Source organism: Phaeoacremonium minimum (genome assembly GCF_000392275.1).
Source record: "Phaeoacremonium minimum UCRPA7 unplaced genomic scaffold PA7_03_scaffold_351, whole genome shotgun sequence".
NCBI classification, from domain to species: Eukaryota; Fungi; Ascomycota; class Sordariomycetes; order Togniniales; family Togniniaceae; genus Phaeoacremonium; species Phaeoacremonium minimum.
Genome location: NW_006921255.1, coordinates 65,390 through 91,774, shown reverse-complemented (window position 1 = coordinate 91,774; position 26,385 = coordinate 65,390). Strand labels below are relative to the sequence as shown.

Below are 26,385 nucleotides of genomic sequence, written 5' to 3'. Positions count from 1 at the left end.
GGATCTTCATTATCAATATGCCACTACAAGAGAGCTACGAGCTCCCGGCAGCGGCAGACTTCCATGTCCACTTGCGGGACGGAAACATGTCCGCGGCCGTGGTGCCAACCGTCCGCCAGGGAGGTTGCAATGTGGCCTACGTAATGCCAAACCTAGTACCTCCAGTCACAACGGTTGCTATGGCGCAGGAGTACAAGTCTCGATTAGTCGCATTGGACCCCAGTGTCAATTATCTCATGACGCTCTATCTGCACCCTTCAATCACCCCAGACGTTGTACGCGAGGCCAAGAAGGCAGGCATCGTTGGCATCAAGAGCTATCCTGCCGGCGTCACGACCAACAGTGCCTCGGGCGTCTTAGACTACGAGATGTTCTATCCCGTGTTCGAGGCTATGCAAGAGGAAGGCCTCGTCCTCAACCTCCACGGCGAGTGCCCTAGTGACCAAAAGGAAATTACTATCCTCAACGCCGAGTCCAAGTTTCTTCCAACCCTCAAGAGCTTGAACGAGCGATTTCCACGCCTGAAGATTGTTTTGGAGCACTGTACTACTGCGGATGCCGTGAAAACTGTCGAGGCCTGTGGTCCTACTGTAGTCGGTACTATCACGGCTCACCACCTGTAAGTAATTGACCTTTCTATGGAGGAGATGGTGGGCATTATTTCCCACCGTTTCTTATCACATGGACTTCCGGGCGGTCTGCTGATACTGGGTAACTTGCTGTAGGTTCTTGATCATCGATGATTGGGCTGGCGATGTTGTAAGTTTCCTCGCACTTGTGTCTCCGCCGCGCGGACAGCCGTCTAACATGAAGGTAGTTCTGTTATTGCAAGCCAGTTGCTAAGGTTCGTGCCTGATGAGTTCCGCATCGTTTATTATGACTCATTGACACTGGCGTAGCTACCAATTGACCGTAATGCCCTCCTCAACGCTGTTGTGCGCAGCAAGGGCAAGTTTTTCCTCGGAACAGATTCCGCGCCACACCCACTGGAAGCCAAGAAGGGCCTAAAGTCTAACACAGCTGCCGGAGTCTTCACTCAGCCGTACTGTGTTCCTTACGTTCTCACTGCTCTTGAGGACGCTGTCAAGCGGGGAGACATTGAGGAGGAGGCTATCACTCAAGAGCTGCTAGAAGGTTTCCTCGGGGGCTACGGTCGGAAATTCTACGGAATTGAGTCCACAAACGAGAAGATCCGGGTCAGTAAAGGCAACGAGGTTATTGTTGACTCGATAAAAGGCGACGGTCTAGAGGTGGTACCCTTCAGGAATGGTAAAACAACATGGAGTGTGCATTGGTTATGAGTAAAAAAGCTACGTACGTTTGCTCAAAGCAAAGATGCTGTGCTATCAGGGGCTCACCATTGCCTGCGATCCATTGCTGGTAGGATGCTCTATATTACAGGGTCCGTCCGCATGGGGAGACATTTGTGATCGAATCATGCCATTCATTGCCAGCCCAAAGCATTCTTCATGACTCCAGATCGTATCCTTCCATTGATGGCCATTACTTTCATTTCCTTCGTGAGAACATAACATTTGACATGACAGATGAGCAATAGTGAGATGCTCGTCCTAGTTGAGTTTGGCTCCCTGCTCGGGTTCCTCATCCTCCTGATCGTTATCATGGGGATCCAAGGATCCCAGTAGAGCATATGGGTTGGACTGCGGAATGGTGCTTCGGGGTGGAGAGCTCAAGGGAGGTGACTGAGGGAACAGGACGGTGTGCTTTGGCTCCTGGTCCCCTCTCGGCGGAGGAGCAATGGGGCCGAATGGAGATGTCAATTTACCTATCGATAATATGAGTAATCTGTGACAAGGAGATGCTACCAGAAATACATACCCGATCCACGTCCAGCAGGAACCGGGCCGCGTTTGCTATAGAATAAGGCAGTGATTGGGGGTGGTGTAGTCTCTCTGTCGGGGTGAACTGGCTCAATTCTACGCCAAGATCCAGCATACTGAGGCCCGCTCGGAGGTTGAGGCCTACCACCTCGTCCAGGTGGGGGAGGTAGCGCAATAGGGGCATCCGATTGCTCGTTGACGGGGCGTTGTTTATCTGCCTGCAACTTCTTCCACCAGGCAGGATAGCCATGGAAGAGACCAAGCTTCTCCTGTGTCTCCTTGTCCGTCGGCATCTCGTGCTTATATTTGCAACCCTGCTGGGTGAAAGCACAGGTTCCGTCGTGAATCCATTTGTCGCAATAGATTTTGATCTTCTTCGGGGCTGCATTGTTGGGTGGAGGCGAAGAAGCAATAATGTTATCGATGCGAGACTGACAATGATATTTCGTGTTAGCAATGGAATTTCTTAGTGAAACGAGAAAGCTCTCACCTGGATCAGATCCGGCTGAGGAGGGACGCTGGTGACCTGCTGTTCGTTTCAGTTAGCGCTCGCTCACTCAAGTCTCACCTAGGGAAATTTTTCAACGCACCGTGACCTGGACGCGCTGGCCATTATTGAGTTGACTGTTTGGTTCAGGCATTCGAGGTGTTGGAAGGACAATTAACCCCGACCGATCACCTTGAAGGGGCGGGATATTCTTGAGCGGTGGCAACATGTCAACTGGTACCAGACGGGTGTACTGTCCATCGCCTCGATCGTAGCAGTAGCCGTAGATACGATCCATATCGTGGTCTGACACCAGAGTGTCTGGCAACTTGCTCAACATATTGACTGGTTCTGGGGCCCCAAAACGGGTGAATCTGTTGAAGCCTGGGGGAGTTGTTGGAGATGGAAGCGTGCTGATCTCACCAGTCGGTGAGTCGATGGCAAGGCCAAAACTGTTTGACGAAGCAGCGTGATCTCGCCAGTTTGTGGAAAGTGATATGCCAGCGGACGCTACCGTAGAGGACGTCCGGAAGCTTCGTCCCAAAGTGGTGATCCGATCATCCCCTTCCGTATTTGCGTTGGCACGGTCGGCCTGCTCGCTACCGATATGGAACAAGCTTCGCTCCATCTCTGTAACTGATGTGACGTGGTTTGAGTGGTTCGGTCTCGAGAGGTTCAGCTTGCTTAGCAAATCGTGAGGTAAGTCAGGAGAGGTATCGCGGCTGGATGTGACGGAGTTCTCTGATGAGTAGGAGGTGTCGGAGCAGGACATGGAAGATCCAAGAGAACCTTGAGTATTTAAGAAAGAGTCCATGATAAGAAACCTGCAGGAAGTAGGGCGAACAGCGCAGAGGTGCAAACGGAGACTGCCACACACTATTTATATCACAGTCAACCCCGGGTCATCACAACAGATTACCTGAAAGCCCCAAGTCTAACCGGGAGATGTGAAGCCCTTGCGACTGGCTAAGAACTGTTGAAACATGTGAGACTAAGGCATGAAGGGAGAGTGCCTTTATGAAGGCTGAGATATTCTTTCACGGCCATTCTCGTGCATAGCCTGGCTTGTGAGGCAAACGCTGAGCTCAAATAAGGTTCTATACATCGATCGGTTACGTGCAGGCAAGCTTGTGTCTCCCACGTGACAAACACTGGTGTCCAGCCAAAACACTTTGCTCAGTGAAGCACATTACCTTTCAGGGCCATTTTGTTAATAACTTATTTCATGTTTGAGGAGGCTGGTTGCCTCGATATGTCTTAGCTACCTGTAAAGCAAATCTATGTGATTCACTAATGTTACAGAGGGAAACAAAGAAGACGAGCTTGCTCAAATGACCAACAAGAGCAATCTTGAAGGCTGCCATGGATTTGAAGTGCAAACCACATATCTAGCTAGCTAAGTCCTTCGTGTTGTCTTCTTGACTTGATGTTCCGCGATGTCTCATGTGGAGTCCTGGTTTGAACTCAGGCCTTCAGCAGCACTCTCGTAAGCTCGTTGCACAATCTGCCTTAGCTTCGAGGCAAGAAAGCGCTTCTTCGCCTCAAAGAGAGCTTTGTTGCCAGCAGAAGGTGCTCTGAGTGCATCGAGTGCTAATCGCAAGGAAATCTCAGAATTAAGGTTGATTTCTGGGCAATCGGGGGATGTATGTTGTGTGAAGCATTCTTGACATATGTTCCCAGGTTGTGCCACCCCGTCCCTTGGAATCATATTTGACGAAAGAACGGCCGAAGAAGGAATCGGAGCTATGACTCCATTGGCGTGTCCTGGTTGGCCGGCTGCTTGACCGCCGAGACGTTGTTGAGTTCCTGTTGGGGTTGAGAAGCCCCAAGGGGCATCATATGGTGCTGGGGCTGATGATAGCCACTGGTTGTGTTGATTAGTGACGGATTGGTCGGGTGGGCGGAGGGACATGTGCTGGAGGAATGGTCCTTGTGGGCTTGAGTATGGAGGAGCGTCATACGGCAGTGGTCCCCGCATGAGTGTACCGCGTTCTGAGAAGGAGTTGCCATTGTTGTAACTAGGCATGGCATGGGCTGTGGTAGGTCTTTGGACAGGTCGACTAGAGATGTATTCGACTTCGGGCCCTTGTTTTGGTCCATTACCCGGAATTCGGGGCTCAAGATTTTGCGGCCGGGCATCGCTGGGCCCTTTCGGCCCTTTGGGACGGTAGACGGGGGTGTGATTTTGGGCTTTCGGGGGTTCACTGGCGATTGCGAGTTGTGCTGAGAGTCTGCGTTAATCGTCTTGCTTCTAGACTTGCTTGTCTCCTTTTCCGACGCTGAGACCTTAAGGGGTTTCTGTGGTGTCGTACCTTTCTTAGCCGCTTTACCCTGTGACTTCCGTGAGTTGGCCAATTCAGTGGTTGCAACATCCTGCACTTCCTCAGGCAATACCTTGCCGGCGCTGCCTTCGTCTGAGTTCTCTCCATCCGAGGCCATGTCGTTATTAACGAAGTCAGCGTCGGCATCGGACCCCCCGTCTTCTCCCCGTGCAGGCATTCCATCTTCAAGACCATAGTTCGGTCCAGTGTACTGCACTGCCTGAAGTGATGTCAGTCAGTCTCGAAGCACAGGATTGTTGGCGGATGTTGCACTTACTCGGCGTCGACGGCCTCCACGGCCTAGAATCTCCTTGTTGAGCTCCGCCTCGCGACGAGCTACCTCCTCTCGCTCTTTAAGAATATTCTCCCAGAGGCTGGAGTTGATAGCCTCAGCTTCTGTGTCAGCCTCAATATCATCGGTCAATTCGCCTTTTTCATTGGCCCAAACACGAGCTAGAGAGAACTGCGTTTCAGCAGATTCATCCTCGCCTGTTGCAGTTGCCTCGATTTGTGATCTGTCGAGAAGCTTATCCACGGATGCGGAATCATATTTGATGACGTCTTTCTGGTTCTCGCTGAACAGCGCCTCGGCACCATGCTTCAGAATTGATTCCAGATCGTTGCCCGCGTCGTCCTGGTCATCCATTGTCTCAATCAAAATGTGGTCAAGAGCCATCTTCTTGCGTCCAATCTGCATGATCTTCTCCTCCACGCTGCTCTTGGTCATCAATTGGAAGCAGAGAACTTTGTTCTTCTGACCTATTCGGTGGGCACGCGACAAGGCCTGGATATCCTGATGGGGATTGAAGTCAGGGTCGAGGATGATGACAGTGTCTGCAGTCGCCAGATTTATTCCGACACCGCCAGCCCGAGTCGACAGTAGGAAGGCAAATATATCGGATCCAGGCTCGTTGTAGGCATCAATGCGCTTTTGCTTTTCCAAACTACTGATGTTTCCATCCAATCGTCGATAGCTATACTCAAGTCCTGAGAGAAAATCTTCAATGATGTCAAGTTGGTCCAAGAACTGGCTGAAGATAAGCACACGGTGGCCGCGTTCCTTGAGCTTCGGCAGCATGATCTCAAGCAACACCAGTTTAGATGATGCCTCGATGAGATTGCGAAACATGACTTCTGGACTAGTGCTCTTGTCCTCAATTGCCCCACTGTACATGAATGGATGGCAAAGACACTTCCTCAGCTGCATGAGGATGTTATTGAGACTGCCGCGTTCAGTGGCCTTCATCTTGCTATTCGCAAAGATGGCACGTATGAGATCCGGATTCTTCGCCATGATTGACTTGCACAGTTTCTCCTGCACAACTGACATCGTGACTGGTACGATGATTTGAGCCATCGGAGGCAGGAAATGCAAGACTTGAGCTTTGGTGCGTCTGAGGAAATATGGTCTGAGCATCTTATGAAGCACTGGAAGATTTTCCGCGGTGATTTCCTGATACTCCTCATCAAGTTGAGCTGCATTCTTCGAGCTGTCGATGAATTGTAAGAGGTTGAAGAGCTCTCGCTTATTATTCTGAAGCGGAGTGCCCGTGAGTAGGAGACGGAAGGGAATCTTCATCGCACGAAGAGCGAGATAGAGCAGATTTTGGTCGTTTTTCAGTCTTTGGCCCTCGTCCACGACCAGCCCTGCCCAACTGACATTCTTGAATAGAGGCTTAGTGCGTTCATCCTGGGCAGAATCATAGGACATCACGACGACATGTGCTCTCATATCCCTAACGCCATCCGGGAATAGCTCATGATCGTAAGCAAGCTGCTGAGGCTTCTTGCCGCCGTGATATGTCACCACGCGAAGGTCAGGGGCCCATTTCTTCAGCTCTCTTCGCCAGTTGGGACATGTGGAGTTCGGAACGACAATGAGGAAAGGCCAGCACTGATCTTTGTTATTGATTGTCATAAGAAAGTCTTGGGAAATGGGTTCTTCTCACCTTTGGATTCCGTTGAACCAGAAACGTAATCAGGGCGATTACTTGTACTGTCTTTCCAAGACCCATCTCATCAGCTAGGACAGCACTCACTCCTTGATGAAAGCTGTAAAGAAGCCAGTCTACACCGTCGACTTGATAATCCATGAGGTCTCCGCGCAGAAGACCCCCGAGCCGCTCGGGGTGTTTCTTCAGCGCAATGTGCTCTTCGAAGTTCTCCACCGCACGAAAGCTATCGATCCGTTCCTTAATCTTGATGGCTGACTCAGTCTTGAAGTACTTGCCGTTCAAGAACTCATAGAACGCAGCTTCGAACGACTTCCAAATAACTCCGGAGTCTCGAGGTGGTGGAGAATCCCAAACTACATCGTCGTAAGCCAGGCCTTGGAACTTGACCCGAACTTTCCGGATGTCTGAAATTTTCTGAAATTCCTCCTCCTTCGTGCGTGCACGAATCTGACCGTTGTATTTCACGTTCAGGATCACGTCTGCGAGTAGATATTCCTCGGGGATAGCATTCTTCTCATCCCATTTCGGCAGAAGGTTCTCGCCCTCGTTGCGCTTAGGAAAGGTAGTCCGCATGGCGGCTGCGGTGACACCCCAGACCCACGGACCCGGTTTCCAAACGCAGTGAAAGTAGGATTTATTCTCCCACTTGATGAGATACTCTTTAGCATCTTCCACGAGATCATTCCATGTCTTGTCGGGCGTGTACGTCGTACGGTCAACAGGTCTCCAGGCAACCAGGACCTGGACTTTCTCACGCATGTCAAGACAGTCCTTGCACTTCCACTCGATAGAGTATTCCTTAAGCCGCTCTGATCGGATGTTGTCGCTCACGATATCGCCCTCCTGATACGAGGGTGACGGGAGATGCTCGAAGTGGTATGCGCATTTGCATGATGTGCAACGAAACAATACATTCTTTGCATTGTTTATGAGATTTGGGGAAACTGGATATGCAGGGTCAACCCCATTGTTCGCTATCCTCTCCTTTTCCTCTTGTTTAGGGGTCTTCTTCGGAGCAAATGGTTTGCAGGCCGGACCTTGAGTCTTGCATGACAGACATGTGTCGAGGTTTGGAGAGTTCAAGTCTCTCTTCTTGTGGAAAAGGGTACAATGACGACATTGCAGAACGAAGTACTCTGGGCCAACCTTTGTCACAAAGTGCTCTCTCGCACTTCGGTAGCCAAGGCACACCTTGTGATACATCAGGGAGCATCCTTGGCATGGAATCAATGGTCCCTTTCCACCCGCTAAGCTGTCTCCGCCGCAAGTATCACAGGTATCGCAATGGACATCCTTGAAATCGCTGACATTGAGGGGCTCAAACACCTCTTTGATGCTGATGATTTTGGGTGCTGTTGGCACCTTGTCATCATCGGCATAGAGTTCTTCGTCCATCAGAGGATCCTTCATGTTCTTGGTGGTCTTGGTAGTTCGGCCTGAGCGACGCACTGGCTCATACTCGACTGAAGAGCCACGATGAGTCTTTGAGGCGGGCTTGTTCCTTGTTAAACGTTTCTTGCGCTTGGTACTCTTGTTGATAGGCTGCAAATCAGAGCGCACAATATCGAACGGGTCGTCATCGTCTGACTGAGCAAGCTCATCGGCATCCTCATCCTCATCATGAAGGGGCCTACTCTTCTGGAGTGAAATCGACTTCCTTGCTCTAAGTTTGCGACCATTGTGCGAAGTATTGCTTTCCATGGACGATGCATCTTGGCGCAGTGTCGATGTCATCCTAGAAGAATTGCGCAGGCTTCGCCGAGCTGGGACATCTTTGGTACCCTGTACAAGCCGACGGCGTTTTGAAGTAATCACGCCCTCATCTGCATCCTCTTCAGGCATCATCTCGTCGTCGATGTCGCTGGCTGGGCCGATTTCGTAATCTGAGTCACCCTGAGATTTGCGTTTCCTGGGCTTATTGTTGAAACCCAGTTCCAGGTCTCCGCCGCCGAAATCGAAATCCATGCCTCTTTCGTAGAGGTTGAAAGCCTTGTCACCGTTAGGTAGATCAAGGAGATCGTCGAAGGCGACCTATCCTTAGATTTAGTAACCTGGACGTCTTCCCAAGAGCAGAGAAATAGAAATCGAAAAAGGGCTTGGGTCAAAAGGAAAGTTGGGAACAGACGGCAAGCTTTGGGGGTTATATGAGAGCGATGGGCGCGACTGAAGGGGGTTGCACGTGACATGGTAAACAACAGACGAAAGTTGTCTTTGGGGAGGAAAGGAAGGTGCAGCAGGTGATCAAGGATAATCAGGTGAACCTGAGTGCAAGTTCAGGACAGAAAGACAGCACGTGCTCATATCATACCATCTTTAATCAGTGGGATCGCTTTCATAGAAGGAGCTTTGATCACAGTTGCAGGGGCTCTTAAAGGGGAAAATGATAGGGGCAGTTATTGTCACGATCTGCCAAAAGAAAGCTGTGACGGGGGGTATCGTAGAGAGAAGAGGAGTCGCTGGGCAACGGAAGATTCACAGTGCCCTTGTGTAATGGGGTTGAAGGTGGGAAAACGAGATGGAGAATGCAATATCGGGCAGAAGGGAGCACACAATTTAAAGAGATGGTCGCCCTTTTAGAGGATGCTCAGACGAAGGGCCGCTTCCATCCAAGGCAAGAGTGATATTCCAACGTGTAAATTGTGCCTTGTGAAGGAAAAAAATGGGAAGGAGGAAGGGACATGCGGTTTTTGAAGGCGGAGATTTGGATGCCGATAGTTATCCAGGGAAAGTCTCATGTCTGCTTCCCATGACCCATAGATTCACTCTTACCTGGTCAAGCGTGCCATCTTCGTACTCTATGCTCCACCACGACTCTCCTGAGAGGGACGGTATTTGGCCCAGCACTTTGTAGACTTCGAAACCCGGTCGTATGGGGATGTACTCCGAACGAACATGGGGTGGCAAGGAACGTATAACGACCTCCAAACGACCACCTGGTTTCTTGACAACCTCTCCTCCATTGGCCATGTTCTCATATTTGACATCATGGGACTTGTGATCTAATGGAAGTTGGTCCATCTCGACATTGGGTAGGCTCTCAGGGTCGACTTCAACCTCAGAGGCATGACCCATGTCTGCTTCGGGCATTGGCTGATAATCGTCATCGTCAGAGGAAGAGTCGCCAGCAAAGGTAGTTTCGAAGTCAAACGTTGCCGGGAGCATAACGATATCTTCGTCCGCCGTCTCCTGTTGCTCCGCCATGATCGCTTCCCTCGAGCGCAATACGCTCTGACATGCTTTTTGAGATGGGTCAGCTAGTATCAAATGTGTTGGCGCATCGTCATATGGCGAGAGACAGCTCCACCTTCTCGATATCTTTGTCGCACAGTTATGGAGAGCCCATAACAATCAAGAAGCCTGTGAAAGAAGTGATTGTCGGCAAGAATAGTCGCAGTCCAAGTTGTCAATGAAAACGCGGTCGCGTCAGAATGAAAGATCTCGAAGTCTAAAGGTACCTTGGAGCCCCACATCAGCCAGAGAGTAGGCTAGATACTCTAGCTTCAACGCCTCTAAAATTTAGCGCGACACCTGGGTGAACCCTGCTGCTTATCACTGATAAGATAGAACCTACTAAAAATTTGGAGAAGCAGTCAAATACCATCCTACATACAGCCTTCTTTTCACCATTTTCACTCCATCACTTAGATCCTAAGGGTGTTGTAATCCACACACACAATATGCGATGAGCCTCGCTACTCATAGGGTTCTATTGAACTCCTTTCACAATTCCTGTCTGCTCCCTTGTTCTAAATCGCTGGTCCTGAAAAGACAATCTTCCCTTTCTGCTATTCACCGTGGCATTCGACGGTCTGAGAAAGCAAGACCGCAGGGCTTCAGACCAGCACAAGATCGAAATCCTTTCGCAGCTTTAGAGGAAGCGTCTACACCATCGACATTTGCCGAAAGGCGGCGTGCAAGAGCCGCCGCTCAACCTACATTCCGCATCCGCAAGGGCAAGAAGGACATCACGGAACTACCGAAGGAATTGCGGCCACAGACGAGGAGTTCCCGATTTAATGACCCAGAAAAGGGCTTTGGAAAGAAGAGCTTTGTGTATCAATTGAAACATGGAGAACTTGGGGCAGAGCTCAAAGCTCTTCAGGAGCAAAAGAAGGTCATGGAGGTAGCGCTGAAGCCGAGGAGAACAGCTTCATCAGAACGGCCAATTCGCAGGGACATAGCCTCTTATCGGCAAGACAGACGAGATGGGCGAGAAGTGATGCGGCAGCCCAGAGCTTCAGAGCAGTCAAAAGACCGGAAACCGAGGCAATTGGACGACCCGATATCCATCCCCTACACGACAGCCGCGTCCCAGTTCCTGTATGGGACCTCAACAGTCGAAGCCGCGCTCAGAGCCGGTCGTCGGAAGTTATACAATCTCTACGTATACAGCGGGTCCAATCGCCAAAAGGTTGTCCAAGACCGCCTGATTGAGAAGCTGGCAGAGCGATCGGGCGTAAGAACTATCAGAGTAGAGGAGCAGGGCTTGCGGATGATGGACAAAATGAGCGGAGGGCGGCCTCACAATGGATACATACTCGAGACATCGCCTCTTCCGCAGTCTCCTCTGAGTGGACTCGGGCCCGTTTCGACAGATGAGGATAAGCCGGGCTATAGTCTCATTCTTGGGCACCAGTCTCATGAGGAGGCGCAAGTGAACGGCGCTGTCAACTTCATGAAGACATCTTCCAGGACACATAAACCGCTTGTGCTCGTTCTAGACCAGGTTTTGGATCCAGGGAATCTTGGTGCTATACTTCGAACAGCAAGTTTCCTGGGGGTTAGTGCTGTGGCTATATCAAAGAAAAACTCGGCCTCTCTCACGCCAGTGGCACTCAAAGCTTCCGCAGGAGCGTCAGAAACTCTGACCCTCTTTTCAATTGAGTCGCCCGCTGGATTTCTCCTTGAGTCAAGGAAAGCTGGATGGCAAGTTTATGCTGCTGTTCCTGCAAGCTCACGGTCGAAACGTCGCTCACAAGTTGACACGCTCGAGGTGGAGGAGTCCGATCCCCTTTCGAAAGATCCATGCATTCTCCTCGTTGGTAGTGAGGGAGAAGGTTTATCCAAAATCTTGAGAGACAAGGCCGATGTTGAGGTCAACATTCCCAACAACTCAGGTTCAGCCCTTGTTAACAGCCTGAACGTCAGTGTAGCGACGGGTCTACTATGCTCCTCATTTCTAAGAGGGCAGGAAAGGGCTCGATTAGTCCGTACCAAAGAGGAGAACGCACTTTTCTAGAGAAAACCAGTGATGGGGAATCTTTCAGCTGGCCCATATGTACATAATTGATATAAAACCCACAACTCCCTATGTATATACTAGACAACACGTGTATAATAATGTAATACTCAATAATGTGAGATGTCAGATATTTTGCCATCGACTTCCTTCATTACCAATACCTCAAGCGCAATTGAGTCGCAATTGACAACTTTGTCCCTGATATCTGGACTAAGCGTCTTTTATGTCTAGGCTATTCTCACCTTGGAAGCTATCCGTGTATGCTAAATTATTTCGTTTACTCTATATTACGGAGGACAATCGGTTGGTTGTAAATATATAACTTAGCAGACATTTCATCGCCTCCCTAGAAAGTTGGGAGGAGCATGGAAGGTAAACGGAAATCAGTCAAAGATCTGAAGTGTGCGCTTGTTAGAAAGGTCTTACGAGCAACTCGACAAGATCGCAAATCGACTTAATTTGAGCTTCCACCTTTCCAAAATGACTGGATTGTTCTGTAATTTGAACGCTTGATTTGCACCTTCAAAATAAAAATTTATATCCCAAACAATTCATTCTTTTCATCCGCTGTGACGGCGACTCGTACTTGGATCTGCAATGCCTGGAAACTGCTTTTCTATGATTGGCAGCTTCCTAGTGATGTGTTACCAGGATCCCCTGGCTCATCTCCCAGCCACTCGGTAATCCGGGTCTGCAGCCATCCTGCTACCATGACCTAACTTTGTCAAGTATCGTAGGCTTGTGAAACTGGGTTTCCTTCTCGGTGCTCGATCATGCCTTTGAAAGCTTTCGTTTCTTGACAGTCCTTGTCGTTGGGTTCGTCCATTGGCCTTCGCAACTACTGATTTGGGCGGAGTTAGAGCTCTATTGAGCGTCACCAAGCTACACCTCAGCTTTCAAACTAAAGGTGCCAAACAGAGCAAGCTCCTGCCTAAGCTTCCAAAATGCGACTCCTCCGCCATATCCTTGGGCTTCCGAGCCCTCTCCTGCTACTTGTAATATCCCAAGCCGAGGCCAATGAGTTCAGCGCATCTGCACAGCGGCTTCCCACTGCGATCCGGAAGATGGGCCTGGACGAGGGTGAGAAGTTCCTTCATGAATACTGCGCATTCGGAGGCGACAACAATATCGCGCAAGCTGTTTTCCAACCTCGAGCGCCGGTTCCTGCTAGTGGGCTCCTCAGTCCAGAGGAAGCGAAACTACTAGAAGCAAACTCCTCGGCTGCTATACCTTACCGACCACCATTCGCGCCGCATTTCGAGTCGAGTTTACATGGCGAACAAGGACTACTGGGGTGGGATCTGGTCCGGAGGGCAGCGAGTGCACTCGCCAGACTCGAGCGGCGGCAATTTTCTTGCCCAACAGGAACATCAGATTGCTCGGCTATCGGGTACCCGTACAGCTGTTGTCAATCTGGCTTAACATGCGTCCAGATAGAGGACACCGGCCTGGGGCCAGTAGGCTGCTGTCCATCTGGCTCATCTTGCGGCGGAACGATTGCTTGCTCTGGGTCACAAGTGGGCTGTCCATCCGACATGGGAGGCGGCTGCTGCATCGATGGTTTCGTTTGTGAGGGAGTAGGATGTGAGTTTCTCTCGCGATCGGTATCGCGCCATAGCACACTCAGTTAACTTGACTAGGCGTACGGAGTCAAACGACTCAGGTTACAGGAACATTGGTCACTCTGACGAGTACTGCGACCACCGTTATGGACTCAGGATCACCAACAACTGTCGTAGTCACAGTTACTATCACTCAGACGCCATCGCAGAGTACAGCCACACGAACCACGACCCAGGTGGTGACGCCGAGCGAGACGTCCACAAGTTCTACGACAACTGGCCCAGGTGCACCAGTTCGGCCAACTCTGACATCTTCTACGACGGAGGATTCCTCGTCAGAAAGTTCGTCAGTTTCCGGGTTCTGTCCAACCGGGTACTATGGCTGCCTCGCTACGGCAGGAGGTGGCTGTTGCCAAACAGGCAGAGACTGCTCCACAACATCATGCCCACCAGTTTCTTCAACGACCATCATATCGAGTGGCGTCACGGTGGTCGTTCCTGTTACCGATATCCCGTCGTCAACCTCCGCCACCTGTGCGAATGGGTGGTTCCTCTGTGGTTCGGAAGCTGGGCCTATAGCGGGCTGCTGTCCCAGTGGGTATAACTGTGGCACAGCGAGCTGTACGCTTGTGACGGCGAGCGCGACGGCAACAGTGCAGAAAGAGCTTCCAGGCACATCCGGGGCCAGCGTAGGGAAAAGCAGGATGATGACAACCTTGATGATACCCGCTTTAGCATTTGCATTTGGATTTACGATGATCTAACGACCTAATGCATGGCAAGAATTATTGCTTTAATCTTAGTTATGTAGATATAGAGAGCGTTGGGAGAAGAGTCCAGCTGCTTTTGTCAATACAAATCGACTTCATAGATCGAGCTCCGTTAGAAATTAGAACACCATGGCTATGGTAATTTGTTGACCTAAGAAGTATTTGGTTGCCTCCTTCTCAATCCTATAAGCTAACGTATATTCAGTAGCAAGTGACAGGTCTTGTCTTTATTGCTGAGCCAAGTCCATACTGCTCAAAAGAAGGTCCACCAACCGGCGGCAAATGTCAGTATTCCTGGCAAAGCGAGGTCACCTCCTAACATACTCGCGGCATTCGAGGTCGACGATGGTGTTGCGCTATTGGTAGCCGATGGCGTAGAGCCAGCCGTTCCACTCCCGCTTGTGGTCGAGGTCGGAGTTGGAGTTGCTGTCTCGTTCAGGGGCGACATGACCTTATCCAAGACATGAATGAGACCATTGTTCGTCCTGCGCGAAATCTGTCAATCGACATCCGTCATACTGTATTATCACAACTCACAGGACATTAGGACTGATGACTTTGGCATCATTGAAGTAAATGTCATTTCCCTTGATCGTCACCAGGACATCCAAACCGGCAGCAGATTCGAGCCTCGTGCCGTCGACAAGATAATCTGTGTACGCCACTTCGTGCAGTGTATGGAATCTAATTGAACTCATCAGTCAGAAAGCCTCTATAGCCCTTCAGGCCTAGCACTTAAACATACAAGAGCGCGTTCTTCAATTCCGTCTGGTTGAGATTCTGATCCGGACTGCCAGCATCCTGAAAGGCACCGGTGCTCGGAGCCAGGCATGTCACGTTCGGTGTGTGATCGAGCACGGGATATAACGCAGACCTGTTGAGAGCGTTGTCCAGGCCAGTCAAATCTCCTGAGATGCTACGGACCGTAGTGGAACACGTCGTTGGTGGTGTCAGAATGCTGTGAGGATTGTCAACAACGGAGCTTCACAAGCTGATTTCTTCCTGTTCCCTACGTGTCTGTGATTTGGATATATCCCAGAGACCACTGGGCATTCACGGGCTCGATACTCGCAACACTCCCAAGACCGCCCCTGAGGCTGACATTGCTCGTGTTCTGTCTGACCCGCAGCTTCGCAGGGTTGATGGGATCCTTGGAAATGTAGACGACTTGCCCCTGAGCTGGATCTTTGCCGTACTTGTCAACAAGAGCTGGGCCAGCAGTCCGGTTGTTATACTGCTCTTCTCTGAGCAGCGTAGGTACGGTGAGACCACGCGAGTCCGTGAAGTTCTGGCTCGTCAAATTCGCCATCATGATATGATATTTCAAAATGGAGACAAGTCGCTTGTTGCCAATGCCTTCGATAGACACCCCGGTCTCATTGTAGAGCTTCTCGAAAGCATCATTATTTGGGACGAGCAGTGTTATCCCATGAGTCGTATTGGCCGGGAACACAGATGTCAGGGAAGGGTTATCATTGAGCACTTTGCCGAACTGACTGAGTTCTGGGTACTTTGCGATAGTCGTTCCCAAGTCGGCACCAATCTGGCAGTGTGCAATCTGCGAAAGACACAAAGCACTCGCAAAGAGTCTATCCAACCGCATCGTGCTCTTGAATGTAGAAGCTTTATGATACAGTTGAAGCCGCTATTTCGGGTCTAGATTCTGAGGTGAGTTCCAGCTACGCGATGTTTAAGAGCCTTACGTTGTACGAAACACCTTTTTACCTAGCTTTGAGGGACTATCAGCTATTTAAAACTTGTTGACGCGAAGCAAGCTTCAGGGCTGAGGTCCAACCCATTGGAAAATCATACGCAATGGCTTCATCAGCTTCTAGACGACCAGGGAGGACGACAAATGGCATCAGGGAATCACAGCCACCACATTCTCTCAATGAAGCCACCACCTACACTCGACCAACGGGTGGTGGCGTACAATACTACGCATTCAAGGCATAACCGTGCAAAGAAACCGTTGAAGACAAGAGATGTAAGTGTGCCCTAGCTGCTGACCGGCGTTGTGCTTTTCAGCTCGTAAGTAATGGCAACACCGCCATTGGCTCAACCGATGCCAAGACGCGCAACACTGAGTATGAGGCGCTCGTGAAGGCCTAGGACTGGGGAAGTTGTCTGCTGTAGAGCTGATCAAGCTTCAACTCACTTGCAGAAAATTCTTGAACAATTTACATCTTTCGGTACTCTTCTAATTGGACACAGCATATTGAGCAAGCTGGTATTCCACGATTCGATATCAGACGCTTTTGAAGTATTAGATGCAGAGTCAATTCCACAGTCATACTTTCCAAACCAACATCGCGATCCCGCTATCTCGGCTGACATTTCCGAAAAGTCAATGCGGCTAAACCGTCTGTCTTCATTATTTCCAAACAATCATTTCCCACCATTGTTGGTCGTCGAGTAGAGTGCCGTGAGCCGTCGACCACCAATCGGATCTTGGCACGGGCAAAAGGCCGGCCAAGAGTAGGGTGTTTAAGCTTACTCGCTTTGGTAAGGGGCAGCTCCTTTCACGATGTTACATTTCGGAGGGATGGCCTCGCTCTCGGCGCCTTTTACACTTTTGGCCCAGACAATTAGCTGTGCCGCTATTGCTGCCTCCGTCGAGTCAGGCAGAACAGGCACAACCCGGGGGACCCCAATGTCGTCTGCTCATATAGTTGAGGTGCAGGGACATCCTGTTCGTCAATAAAACCAGAGCTCTCGCGTCAATTGCACCTATCTAGTCTCATACCGATCACAAAATGCGCCAATCCGTCTCGTCCCGGAGCCTCCGAGCTCTTGCGCTCCTGCTGCTAAGCTCACAATCGGCCCTTGCATCCTCGCTATCATCGCCGCGCCTGCTCCGGCGCGACGAGGATTATGCCGACGAGGTGTGCAAGCCCTCCACAAGCGCCGACGAGCCAGTCCCGCCATGCGTGTCCATCGAGAACATCGAGGCGCTGTGTACCCCCAACGGCACTGAACCGTTGTACATCGCTGCGCATGCGCAATGTATGTGCGGAGGGAGCTACTTTGCCGAATGGAATGCGTGTCAGGACTGTCTGGAGTTGCACGGACAGCGCTCCGGACGGGACGAGGCTTTCTTCCTCTCTGTCGCCAGCAGCGCCAGCCAAGAGCTCTGCGGCTTCCTGACGTCGAGCGGCGCGGCGACGCCCACGGCCCCCTTCGCCAGCCTCTTCTCCGAGATCGCCAATACGCTGACCCAGCCGACCACGGGCGCGACCGTGAGCTCCGATCGCGCGGTCAGCAAGACGGCCGTGAGCCTCTACTACACCGCCAGCGGATCGCAGGGGCCGGGCAAGATCACCGGCAGCGAAACGGCTGCCACGGCGACGGGCGGGCTTGTGACAGAGAGTCAGAGCGTTACGACGACGGCGACGGGTGGGTCAGCAACCGGAACGGCCAGCGATGTTGGCTCGACGGCGTCCTCTGCTTCAGCCAACTCGGCATCATCCACGACGACAGCTGCTGGTAATGGTGCGGCTCCGACGGGCGTAGGTAGCAACCTGCTCGCTGGAGTGGTCGGTCTTGCCATTGCTGGGGCGATGTACTGAGTCACTCTGCTTTCTGGCCGCCGTTTGTCGATCGGGTCCCAAGATGCCAGTGTCTTGTGTTATCGCCGTCTGCGAGTTGCTTGAAGGATTACCTCGAATCTAATGTCAGTTGAACAAGAGTAATGTTGAGCACTTCATTGTAAACAGAAAGGAGTTTCATATGGTGCATGTTGAGAGGCACAGGGGCCAGGTGTGGACGTTTTTATGACAAGAACATGTAAATGCTAGAGCATGGAGTAATGGATATTTAATTTTGGGGTTGAAAGCGTCAGCTTTGTCTACCTCCTTAATGAGATGGATCTACCACATAATTACGCTTTGGAATAGGGCCTTTGACCTAGCAACTTGTGTGCGGATCTCCTATTTGTCCCAACGTCTAAACGCAATCCCGCAAGTCAATTCTTTTTATTTCACCATTGTACCAATTCGAAGCACATTTACTCAGGCATGTGCTCGAAGGGCTTTGCGAGGTGCTCCTGACAGAAAGGGAGCTTGCCAACGGTCCAGATCTCGGTGTCCTGTTCCAATGGGCCACGCAGTCAGCAATTCGTTTCATGAACATTGTATTTTATTTTTGAGAGAATTGATTGCAAACTCACCGGCTTCAGGGTCTTCTTGATGTCAGAATCGAGAGTGCCACCCTTGATCGCAATGATCTCCGGGGCGGCATCGGGGTCGTGGGCGATGGGGGAACCGCACTCGGAGCAGAACAGGCGATGCACGTCTTTGCCAGAGCTGCCGGCCTTTGCGTAGCTCTTGATGGGGCCGGAGAAGTTCACCTTGTCCTTGGGGACGACGCAGACCAGCGCTATCGGTCGAGTCAGCCACGTCAGTTCACATAGGATTCTGGCTGGAGATGCAATGAAACCGGTGACTGCGCTCGCATGGAGCCAATCGGCACCCTTGTCCTCGCAGAGCCGTGACGAGATCAGTGGTGGCGGTCTGTCCAGCTAAGGCAAGGAAAGGTAGTGAGGGAGCTGAAGTGCGGGGGCGGGGCATCGCATCGACTATCCTGAAGGTGAAGAGAGGGAAGGAATCGGGTAAGCTTGCGCAACTCACAGTAGGTTGAGCCGCTCTGTCGCTGGCAGTCATCGCAATGGTCATAGCCGGTGACGAGAGGAGCATCGACGTCAATCTTGTAGGTGACAGCACCGCAGAGGCAGTGACCGGAGAGGACCATTTTGATTTTTGTGAGGAGATACGGGATACGGTGTTTCGCTGCTGAGCTCTTGTGTATGACGTAGGTATGTACGGCGTGGCACGATCGAGTATAGCTCTTGGGTTTTGAGTAAGGATTGAAAATGGGAAGTTGACCAGATTAGAAACGGGAGAAATTGTCGATCTTTAAATAAGTAAGTGCCAGGCGGGTGGCTAGAGCGGATGGGATAGGATGGGATGGGCAGATATAATTATCATTATTATTTCTAGAGGAGGCGCCCTGAGGGGGCGGGAGGGGGAGAAGAGCTCCAGCTGTCTTGCTCTTTTGCCTTTCCCCATCCTGCTGCGTCTTGCATGTGGGCAATTGTGGAACCGCGATGTAAGTGATCCGACGCTATGATGAAAATACCTAGCAATCGGCGTCCACTTTGATGACTGCGCTTGACCACACCAAGGGACGCCTCAAAAGATGGTGGTGGGTGAACTAGACTCAGGTAGACAGAACGCTCTGTCCGTTGACATGGCCGTCATGTTATCCCTCAGGTGAAGCATCGTAACCTCCCTCATCTATCTTATCTTATCTTCTCGGTCCCAAGACGCTTAGCTGTGCCCATCAAGCTTCCTTCCAATGCGTGTGTACTCGTAAATACGGCCTGGCAAGCCTTCACTGTCAATCGCCATGATACTTGAGATCTACGAAACTTTGCATCAGAACTTGGGCCCCGGACCACCGAAACTTCGCCATGGCAGTCCTCGGCGGGGCATCACTCTCGAAACCAGCGCCGTAGAAGCACGCCAAGTCTAGCTCCACAGCTTCAAGGAGCTCACAATCCTTCATTCAAAGACCACCTTCCTTCACGAAGCTGCTTACGAGAGGTTGGGCTGGGTTAATTGGAATTCCAGAGTCCAGAGCGGACCCCCCAAAAGAGGAGCCTACAGGAGAATTTGATACTAGTGACAGGTTGCGGGATCGACATGTGGAACATCAAACAATTGCGGGAAGTCTAGATAACAACCCGTACTGTAGGAGGAAGCACCTACATTGAATTGAATTGGCTGTCAACCTTACCTAGGTAGGTAGTGAAGAGGACAGAGCAGTAACCTACAACCAACCATCTTTACTCTAGCTCAGAGACCAGATACAGGAGCTACCCCTCAACGTGGGGCTCAATTATTTGTCATGAGCTTTTCCGCCGTACCCTCACCCCGCCGGCGCCGTCACTTCACCAGCACAGCTCGTGGAGCTTACCTACTGGGCCAGGGGCTGTATTTGGAATTTCGATGACGCTGGTCCTGCAAGATAACCTACCCTGCAGGCGCCATTTAGTAGTCAGCCATGCCAGGTAGCCTACCGCGGGTGCGCTAAGAAGTTCCGAATGTGGGAAGATGCAGCCTGTCTTTCTGACCCGGCAAGCAATTGGAGTTGTAAGTTGAGCGAATCAGCGCAGCTTGGGCTTCCCATTCGGGCATTTCTGCTAAGATTTGGCTGTGATGTCTCTGGGTAAAGCACAACAATTTCGACTGCTCAAACACGCTCGTCGTACCCATCAACTATTTCTCGATCACAGTATGCAGCACAAGAGGAACAAAAGTATTGTCGTGACTCATTTTGAAGGATCTAAGGTACCAAGGGGGAAAGGTCCGACATGTCTCTCGGACCTTCGGCTCCCGCTTCTCTTGCAACATCATGTAGCTGACTTTGCTATTTCAAATACCTCCGTGTAGAGAGCAGGCATTTCCATTCTCACACAGCGATTGAACTGGCTCGTACTTCCACTTTCCAGAAATATTGCCAGCCCATCAGCGGCTTCCGCACATGTTGGCGTATTGGTAAGACCTCATGTGGTCTCACGGTAGAAACTCGCTAACAACGACCAGTTAAGTCCATGTAACCTAGTCAGAAGTCCTTATCTGAGTAATCGTCTGCAGGAATGTAGTCGAAATGACCCAAGCCACTATTCCATGAACCACGAGAAATCCGAGCTCCAGTAGAGAGACACTTCCCAAGGCAATTCTATCGGCGAGGAACAGTTTCAGTACAGATCTCCTGTACGTCTTTTTCATATCGGTAGTAGCCTGTTCCAGCACAAAGGCGTCCATGGCAGAAAGCCGGAAATCTCGGATGTCAGCGGTTGTCGTACTCAGTGCACGTGTGGGTGCACTGGAAGTCAAGGGCCGCTCAATTCTCTCCGGTCTTCGTCGAAGAGTCTGAATCGCCTTGAAGTAGGCAAAGTCAACATAACTAGACGTATTCAGCGGCACTGAGGGCTTCTTAAAGAGCAACTTCGGCAACAGATCTGGTCTAGATATCCAGATCGTGCCGCTTTCTCGTAGCTCTGAGAAGAAGGCTTCCAGATCATGGGCGTAACCGACAAATCTTGAGTAGAAGACGGGCGTCAATACCTTGAATTCTACCTCCTCGGCCTCGGCGGTCCCTGCGTCGCTCTTTGCCGAGTGCGAGAGCATCAACTCCTTGAAGGATTCGGAGACACCGCTTGGGACATATTTGACTATCAATGGCGCATGACTTTGTTCGACCATGTAACGGAGGTATCGTCGGAAGACCATCTCCAACTGAGTTTCGGTCGGATCCGCATTCCGACCCATGCTTTCTTTCAGGGGTTCGGGTCTGTACCACACGTGGAGCTTCTTCTTGAAGAACAAAGCTCCAGCTTCCTTCACAATCCTAGGGAAGGTGACAAATCCAACCCACCACCATGTGCAAAGGAACGATACCTTTTGTAGCATCGTCATGGTCGCGGGATCTTGGGGCCGTCCCATAGTGAAGAGCCGTGCTACAAGTTTGCCATGTCCCTTGGATGAATTCAAATTAATCGTACAGTCTATAGACGGGCTTCCATCAACCAACGTCTTCAATGGGTCGTTGGCTTTCAGAGAGTAGGAGCCTTTTCGCGAATTAAAGGGTGACACGTGGAAGTCCTTGGGCCACGCCTGTTTGAAAGTTGGCGTTGGTTCAGGGGTTGTATTTGCAGAAGGTTGGTTCTCTCTTAAAAGCCCTCCTTCAGCACGGCTGGCATCTTTGATCTCGTTTTCTCGGCTTGGCGTATTGGGAGTTAAGAAATACATTCGCCTCTCATCGAATGTATTGTTTACTTCTAGGATCATGGCAGCAAGGCTCATGTCTGCGGCGTATAGATACCAGAACGAGACTGGATTGAAATGATAGCCCAGAAATCGTGCAGCTGTGACCAAGTATGCATGAGGGTACAACGCAGAATCCACGCCCTTAATTTGAGAAGTCAGAATTCGATCAGATATCAATATTGGCGGTACACACCTGCGATTTAAGATAGGCGTCCAGCTTTCCTCGCAGGCCGAGTTCTCTGTTGCCTCGCTCAAGATAGTCAGCTGCATCAACATCGTACCAGCCCTTTCGAAATTTTGATTTCAAGGAAAACCAAGAGAAGAGGCTTGTGCTCCTCTCCACACCTGACGAGACCATGCCACCAGCGACTCCTTCCCAGCCGACAGGAATGCCCACGACAAGGTATGAATACGAGAAAGAATGTCTTTTGGGGAACATTCTAGAATGAGTGGTCCTTGAAGGAAACAGGAGAATACGTCCAAGTCCTCGAGTTGTTGAGTGCCTTGTTCCCGGCCATGTTGCTCGAACAAGCTGAAGAAGGACGACACTAGTCGAAAGTGCTATGATGGCAGATTTGGCAAGACTATAGAAAGTGAGGCCTGAATACTCTAATGCCGCTGGCATGGCTCGGAAGGATATCAATATTAAGAGTAAAATAGCATCTGAGGTCCTGCCAAAGAAGCCATAAAAGGCGACACTAATTAGGAATGGCAGGGCAAACCATGACTCTGGTATTGAAATCATCGCAATGGTGCGAATATTTGCGGGTGATAGCAGCCCTTGGAATAATCAATATGCAAACCAGCCATTGAATGTTGTTACAAAGGCTATGTTTGCAAATTGTCTGTCGAGTAAATGGAGTTGCGGTTGCAGTATCACGGCGGATCACCGACCCTCCGATGAAACGAAGGCACATGCATCATCGACCCATTGAGTAGATCGAAGTGAATTATTTGCAGTGCGTGCGCAGTGCCTGCCAGCCGGCATTAAGAAGCCTCAATTCCGAGCTGAAGGACCCGCCTAGAACCCCGCCACCAGCCTCCCATGTGGCTGAAGCGGAGGCCTTCCAAGTTTTACAGCGTGCACAACACAGCCTTACTACCCAGGATTTGGTGCAAGCTCCCCGGTTGACTCAACAAGCGCCAAATCCACCGAACTCCATCCCTTTCCATCTGCATCGGCAACTTATTTAACTTCGCACTCACACGACACTTTTGATCACTACACCAACAATCACACTCCCACAACCTCACCAACATCCTACGGCCACCAACGACTCGTCGTTTCTCACCGTCTGCACCGTAAAGAGCCACGATCGCCTTTCGCTGACGCCGCACACTCACTTTTCACCGCCTCTCAACTACCCCACTACCAGATTCGTCAAGATGTCTTCGAACGCCGACTGGGACCAGGTCACCAAGATCGGAAGCAAGGCGCGCGGCGGCGCATCCCAGCGTGAGACTGTCGTCAGGGGCAAGAGCGCCATCAATGCCGCAGCCCGCAGCGGCTCCGTCATCGCCACAGAGAAGAAGTATGCCGCCGGCAATTCTGTATGTACTATCTGGACCCCACCTCAGCATGCTCAGTATACTGATCTATCAACTTTGTAGGCATCCAAACCCGCCGTTGAGGGTCAGCACCTGACCAAGGTCGACCGAAGCGATGACATTGTCAAGCCCAAGACGATCGGCAAGGAGGTTGGCGATGTGATCTCGCAGACACGGCAGAAGATGGAGCCCAAGATGACCCAGAAGGACCTGGCCACCAAGTGCAACACCACCCCCACAGTCGTCGCCGACTTCGAGCGGGGGACGGCTGCGCCGGACCAGAAGGTCCTATCCGCCATGGAGCGGGTGCTCAACGTCAAGCTGCGTGGCAGCGACATTGGCAAGCCAAAGTTCGAGAAGAAGGCCAAATAAGCCAGCCCACGGCGGCGGCATGGTTCTATTCCTTTACACATCATTTTGCACATCAGGGCTAGGCCGTACGAGCCTCGGGCCTGGGGAGGATGATACGAAGACGCTTTGTCCTCGTTGCATAGCGTGAACAGGCTTTCCAATGGGGCAGTCATGGCTTGACGATCATAGAGGTTCTCACAGGAAATAGAATCTGATTTATGAATTATCAATTGTGTAATGCACGCAACTCTTATGACTCCGTGACCAATGCTTATGCTTTACAAACAAGGCTCCTCCATCATGCTAATGACCAACAGTATGATCCAAGTCTCCTCTATGTCCTCATCTCCTTGTTACACGATGGGAATTATGCGGCAACAGCCTTGACACGTTCCTGAATAACAGCCTTGCTAGGCTGAAAATTCACTTGTACAACCACGTTCTCCTTACCTCCGATTGTTACAACTCTCATCCACTCCGGGGCAATTTCCTTTGCCAGAATCCTGATACAGGCAGTGCCTTCCTCTCGAGAAATCGGCAGACGCAGCGAGTCCTTCAACTTCTGCAGTAATGTCAACATGGTGAAGGAAATGCGCTGCTGTCCCATCGAGGTCGCCCTGCATAGCATTGAAATTACCGCTGCAATATCATCGACTCTCTGCAGGGCTGCGCGTCTCTCCAGCTCCTCTCTCGAGGGGCCAGAAGGCTCCTGTGATTGTTGAAGCTGCTTATATCGGATGCGGTCGAGGAGACTCATCTTTGACCCATCCGGGTTCAGTGTCGATGCAACCTGTGCCTGTGCCTTGGTTTCTTTCTCCTCTTTCTTGATAACAATGCCGTTCTTCAGCTCCTGCAGAGTTCTTTGACCCTTGGCTAGCATAGAAGAGGCCTTGATGGCAGACTCGCATGCTTTGATAGGGGCCATCGGCAGGCCGCGTAAGAACAAGACCATGTCGGAAGACTTTGATCCTTGAGTTGACCACCGAGTCTGCAGATTCTGCTCAAAAGTTTGCGAAAGGGCATTATCGTTAAGAGGTCTTCCACTGTGTTCCACATGTAACTCGATGCACAGCTTTCCTCGTCCGTAGTCAGCGACGAAGACTGGGGATGCTGCACCAAGAATCCCCACACAACGACGGATATCTTCCATTGTCACTTTCCTCTTTCCCCATGCTCTTGTGATGCCAGGAGATATGACTCGGAGATCGACTGGGGAATTGGTGCCATTGTGGGCGTAGTGAAGTGCCAACGTTTTAAAAAAGGCAATGTGGAGGTTGACAAGATCGACGAGTTCCTGAGGTAGTGTGACATCGCAATCGATGTCTCCGTCTGAGTCTACAACTGAAGTTGCTGGAGTGCTCGCTGTAATTGGCGACGAGGTGCGTGTTGACTGAGGCGATTGTAGCTTAAGCCGCTCAAGCAGGGTTCCTGAAAATTCCACGTCTGGAGTCGACTGTCTCTCGGTTCGTCTACATGCTCGTTTGGAGGCGCCTCGTGGTGCTAAGGTCTGACGAGTCTCCTTCGCGTTGATTGCGATAGTCGAAGGCTCCTCAGCTTCGGGGGCAGCAACTGCCTTGCGCTTCTTGCTGGATGGCGGCTGCTGCACTTGAATTGATGTGGTTTGCACAGCTTCCACGGCCGCAATCTTCTCGACGAGCTCCTTCTCAATAGTGCTGCGCTTCGAGACTCGGGCGAAGGTGCTGATACTTGCACTGCGCTTGGAAACGCCGGCAGGAGCGGTTTTGTTGACCTTAGTTGACCGGTGCGTAGAGCGCCGGCTGGTGGTTGCGCTCGGCATCTTTGATACTATTCGTATTGATACAGACAATTGGCAGTTGCGATTGACAAATGTTTCATCCAGAGTAAGAACGACGTCGCGATTGCTTAATGGTTTGTCTGGGAAAGTAATGGGCAAGAACGATGGAGGATTGTGAGGTGGGAGATATAGGCACATGCAAAGGGAAGGCCCGCTTTGGGTTGGTGGAGCTAACGCGCTCATCGCGTCGACGCGTTAAGTGGTTTATTCTGGTGGCAGGAAGCAACCTGGGCGTGTCCGACCAGACCCTGACCCCACTGACCGCAATACCCCAGCACATACCAATCACTCTCCTACTAACACCAAATTCGAGATCAATGCAAATAAGTGAATGCGATTCGCTACCTAGACTGATGGTATTTCTTCCTAACCAGGCGGGCCAGGTAGTCAACGCCTCTACAAATGCGACTTTACTCCGTAGTCAACGAAGGTAGTTGGCGATGCCAGCCCGTTGATTACCATTGGGAGCCGGTTATTAAGGTAGCCCACTCGTCCCAGTAATAAACTCTTCCTTTATTCAACTGCAAAGCAATTGACAACCACCACACTGGAGGCTCCGCGAGGGAACAGTTACATTTTCTCTGGCTAACGTCTACATTTATCACCTTAACACCAAGTGCAATCAAGGTCCTAGAGTAGAATTGCAATATCTGCCATTGT

The 26,385-nt window shown here is 51.0% G+C and overlaps 7 protein-coding genes across 7 annotated transcripts; 3 read left to right on the top strand and 4 right to left on the bottom strand.

The window, feature by feature from the left end:
- Positions 1–179: 179 nt before the first annotated feature.
- Positions 180–1,646, top strand: UCRPA7_4579 (putative dihydroorotase protein; the record flags this gene model as incomplete). Its single annotated transcript, XM_007917130.1, has 6 exons — positions 180–619; positions 726–759; positions 818–844; positions 900–1,269; positions 1,331–1,380; positions 1,548–1,646. The coding sequence occupies 6 exons, from the start codon at positions 180–182 to the stop codon at positions 1,644–1,646; spliced, it is 1,020 nt and encodes a 339-aa protein (XP_007915321.1).
- Positions 1,647–4,163: 2,517 nt separating this feature from the next.
- Positions 4,164–8,915, bottom strand: UCRPA7_4578 (putative chromatin remodeling complex subunit protein; the record flags this gene model as incomplete). The annotated part of the gene is made up of 6 exons (XM_007917129.1): positions 4,164–4,192; positions 4,641–4,869; positions 4,927–6,543; positions 6,599–7,447; positions 7,913–8,635; positions 8,913–8,915. The coding sequence occupies 6 exons, from the start codon at positions 8,913–8,915 to the stop codon at positions 4,164–4,166; spliced, it is 3,450 nt and encodes a 1,149-aa protein (XP_007915320.1).
- Positions 8,916–14,711: 5,796 nt separating this feature from the next.
- On the bottom strand, positions 14,712–15,781 carry UCRPA7_4577 (putative beta-ig-h3 fasciclin protein; the record flags this gene model as incomplete). Its single annotated transcript, XM_007917128.1, has 3 exons — positions 14,712–14,862; positions 14,924–15,052; positions 15,192–15,781. The coding sequence occupies 3 exons, from the start codon at positions 15,779–15,781 to the stop codon at positions 14,712–14,714; spliced, it is 870 nt and encodes a 289-aa protein (XP_007915319.1).
- A 1,153-nt stretch (positions 15,782–16,934) lies between these two features.
- UCRPA7_4576 (putative collagen-like protein mcl1 protein) lies at positions 16,935–17,747 on the top strand (the record flags this gene model as incomplete). The annotated part of the gene is made up of 1 exon (XM_007917127.1): positions 16,935–17,747. One exon carries the CDS (start codon positions 16,935–16,937, stop codon positions 17,745–17,747), a length of 813 nt encoding a protein of 270 aa, XP_007915318.1.
- A 437-nt stretch (positions 17,748–18,184) lies between these two features.
- Positions 18,185–18,927, bottom strand: UCRPA7_4575 (putative duf636 domain protein; the record flags this gene model as incomplete). Its single annotated transcript, XM_007917126.1, has 3 exons — positions 18,185–18,265; positions 18,347–18,555; positions 18,807–18,927. 3 exons carry the CDS (start codon positions 18,925–18,927, stop codon positions 18,185–18,187), a joined length of 411 nt encoding a protein of 136 aa, XP_007915317.1.
- A 4,469-nt stretch (positions 18,928–23,396) lies between these two features.
- UCRPA7_4574 (putative multiprotein-bridging factor 1 protein) lies at positions 23,397–23,930 on the top strand (the record flags this gene model as incomplete). The annotated part of the gene is made up of 2 exons (XM_007917125.1): positions 23,397–23,561; positions 23,622–23,930. The coding sequence occupies 2 exons, from the start codon at positions 23,397–23,399 to the stop codon at positions 23,928–23,930; spliced, it is 474 nt and encodes a 157-aa protein (XP_007915316.1).
- Positions 23,931–24,276: 346 nt separating this feature from the next.
- On the bottom strand, positions 24,277–24,834 carry UCRPA7_4573 (putative dna mismatch repair protein msh-2 protein; the record flags this gene model as incomplete). Its single annotated transcript, XM_007917124.1, has 1 exon — positions 24,277–24,834. The coding sequence occupies one exon, from the start codon at positions 24,832–24,834 to the stop codon at positions 24,277–24,279; it is 558 nt and encodes a 185-aa protein (XP_007915315.1).
- Positions 24,835–26,385: the final 1,551 nt, after the last annotated feature.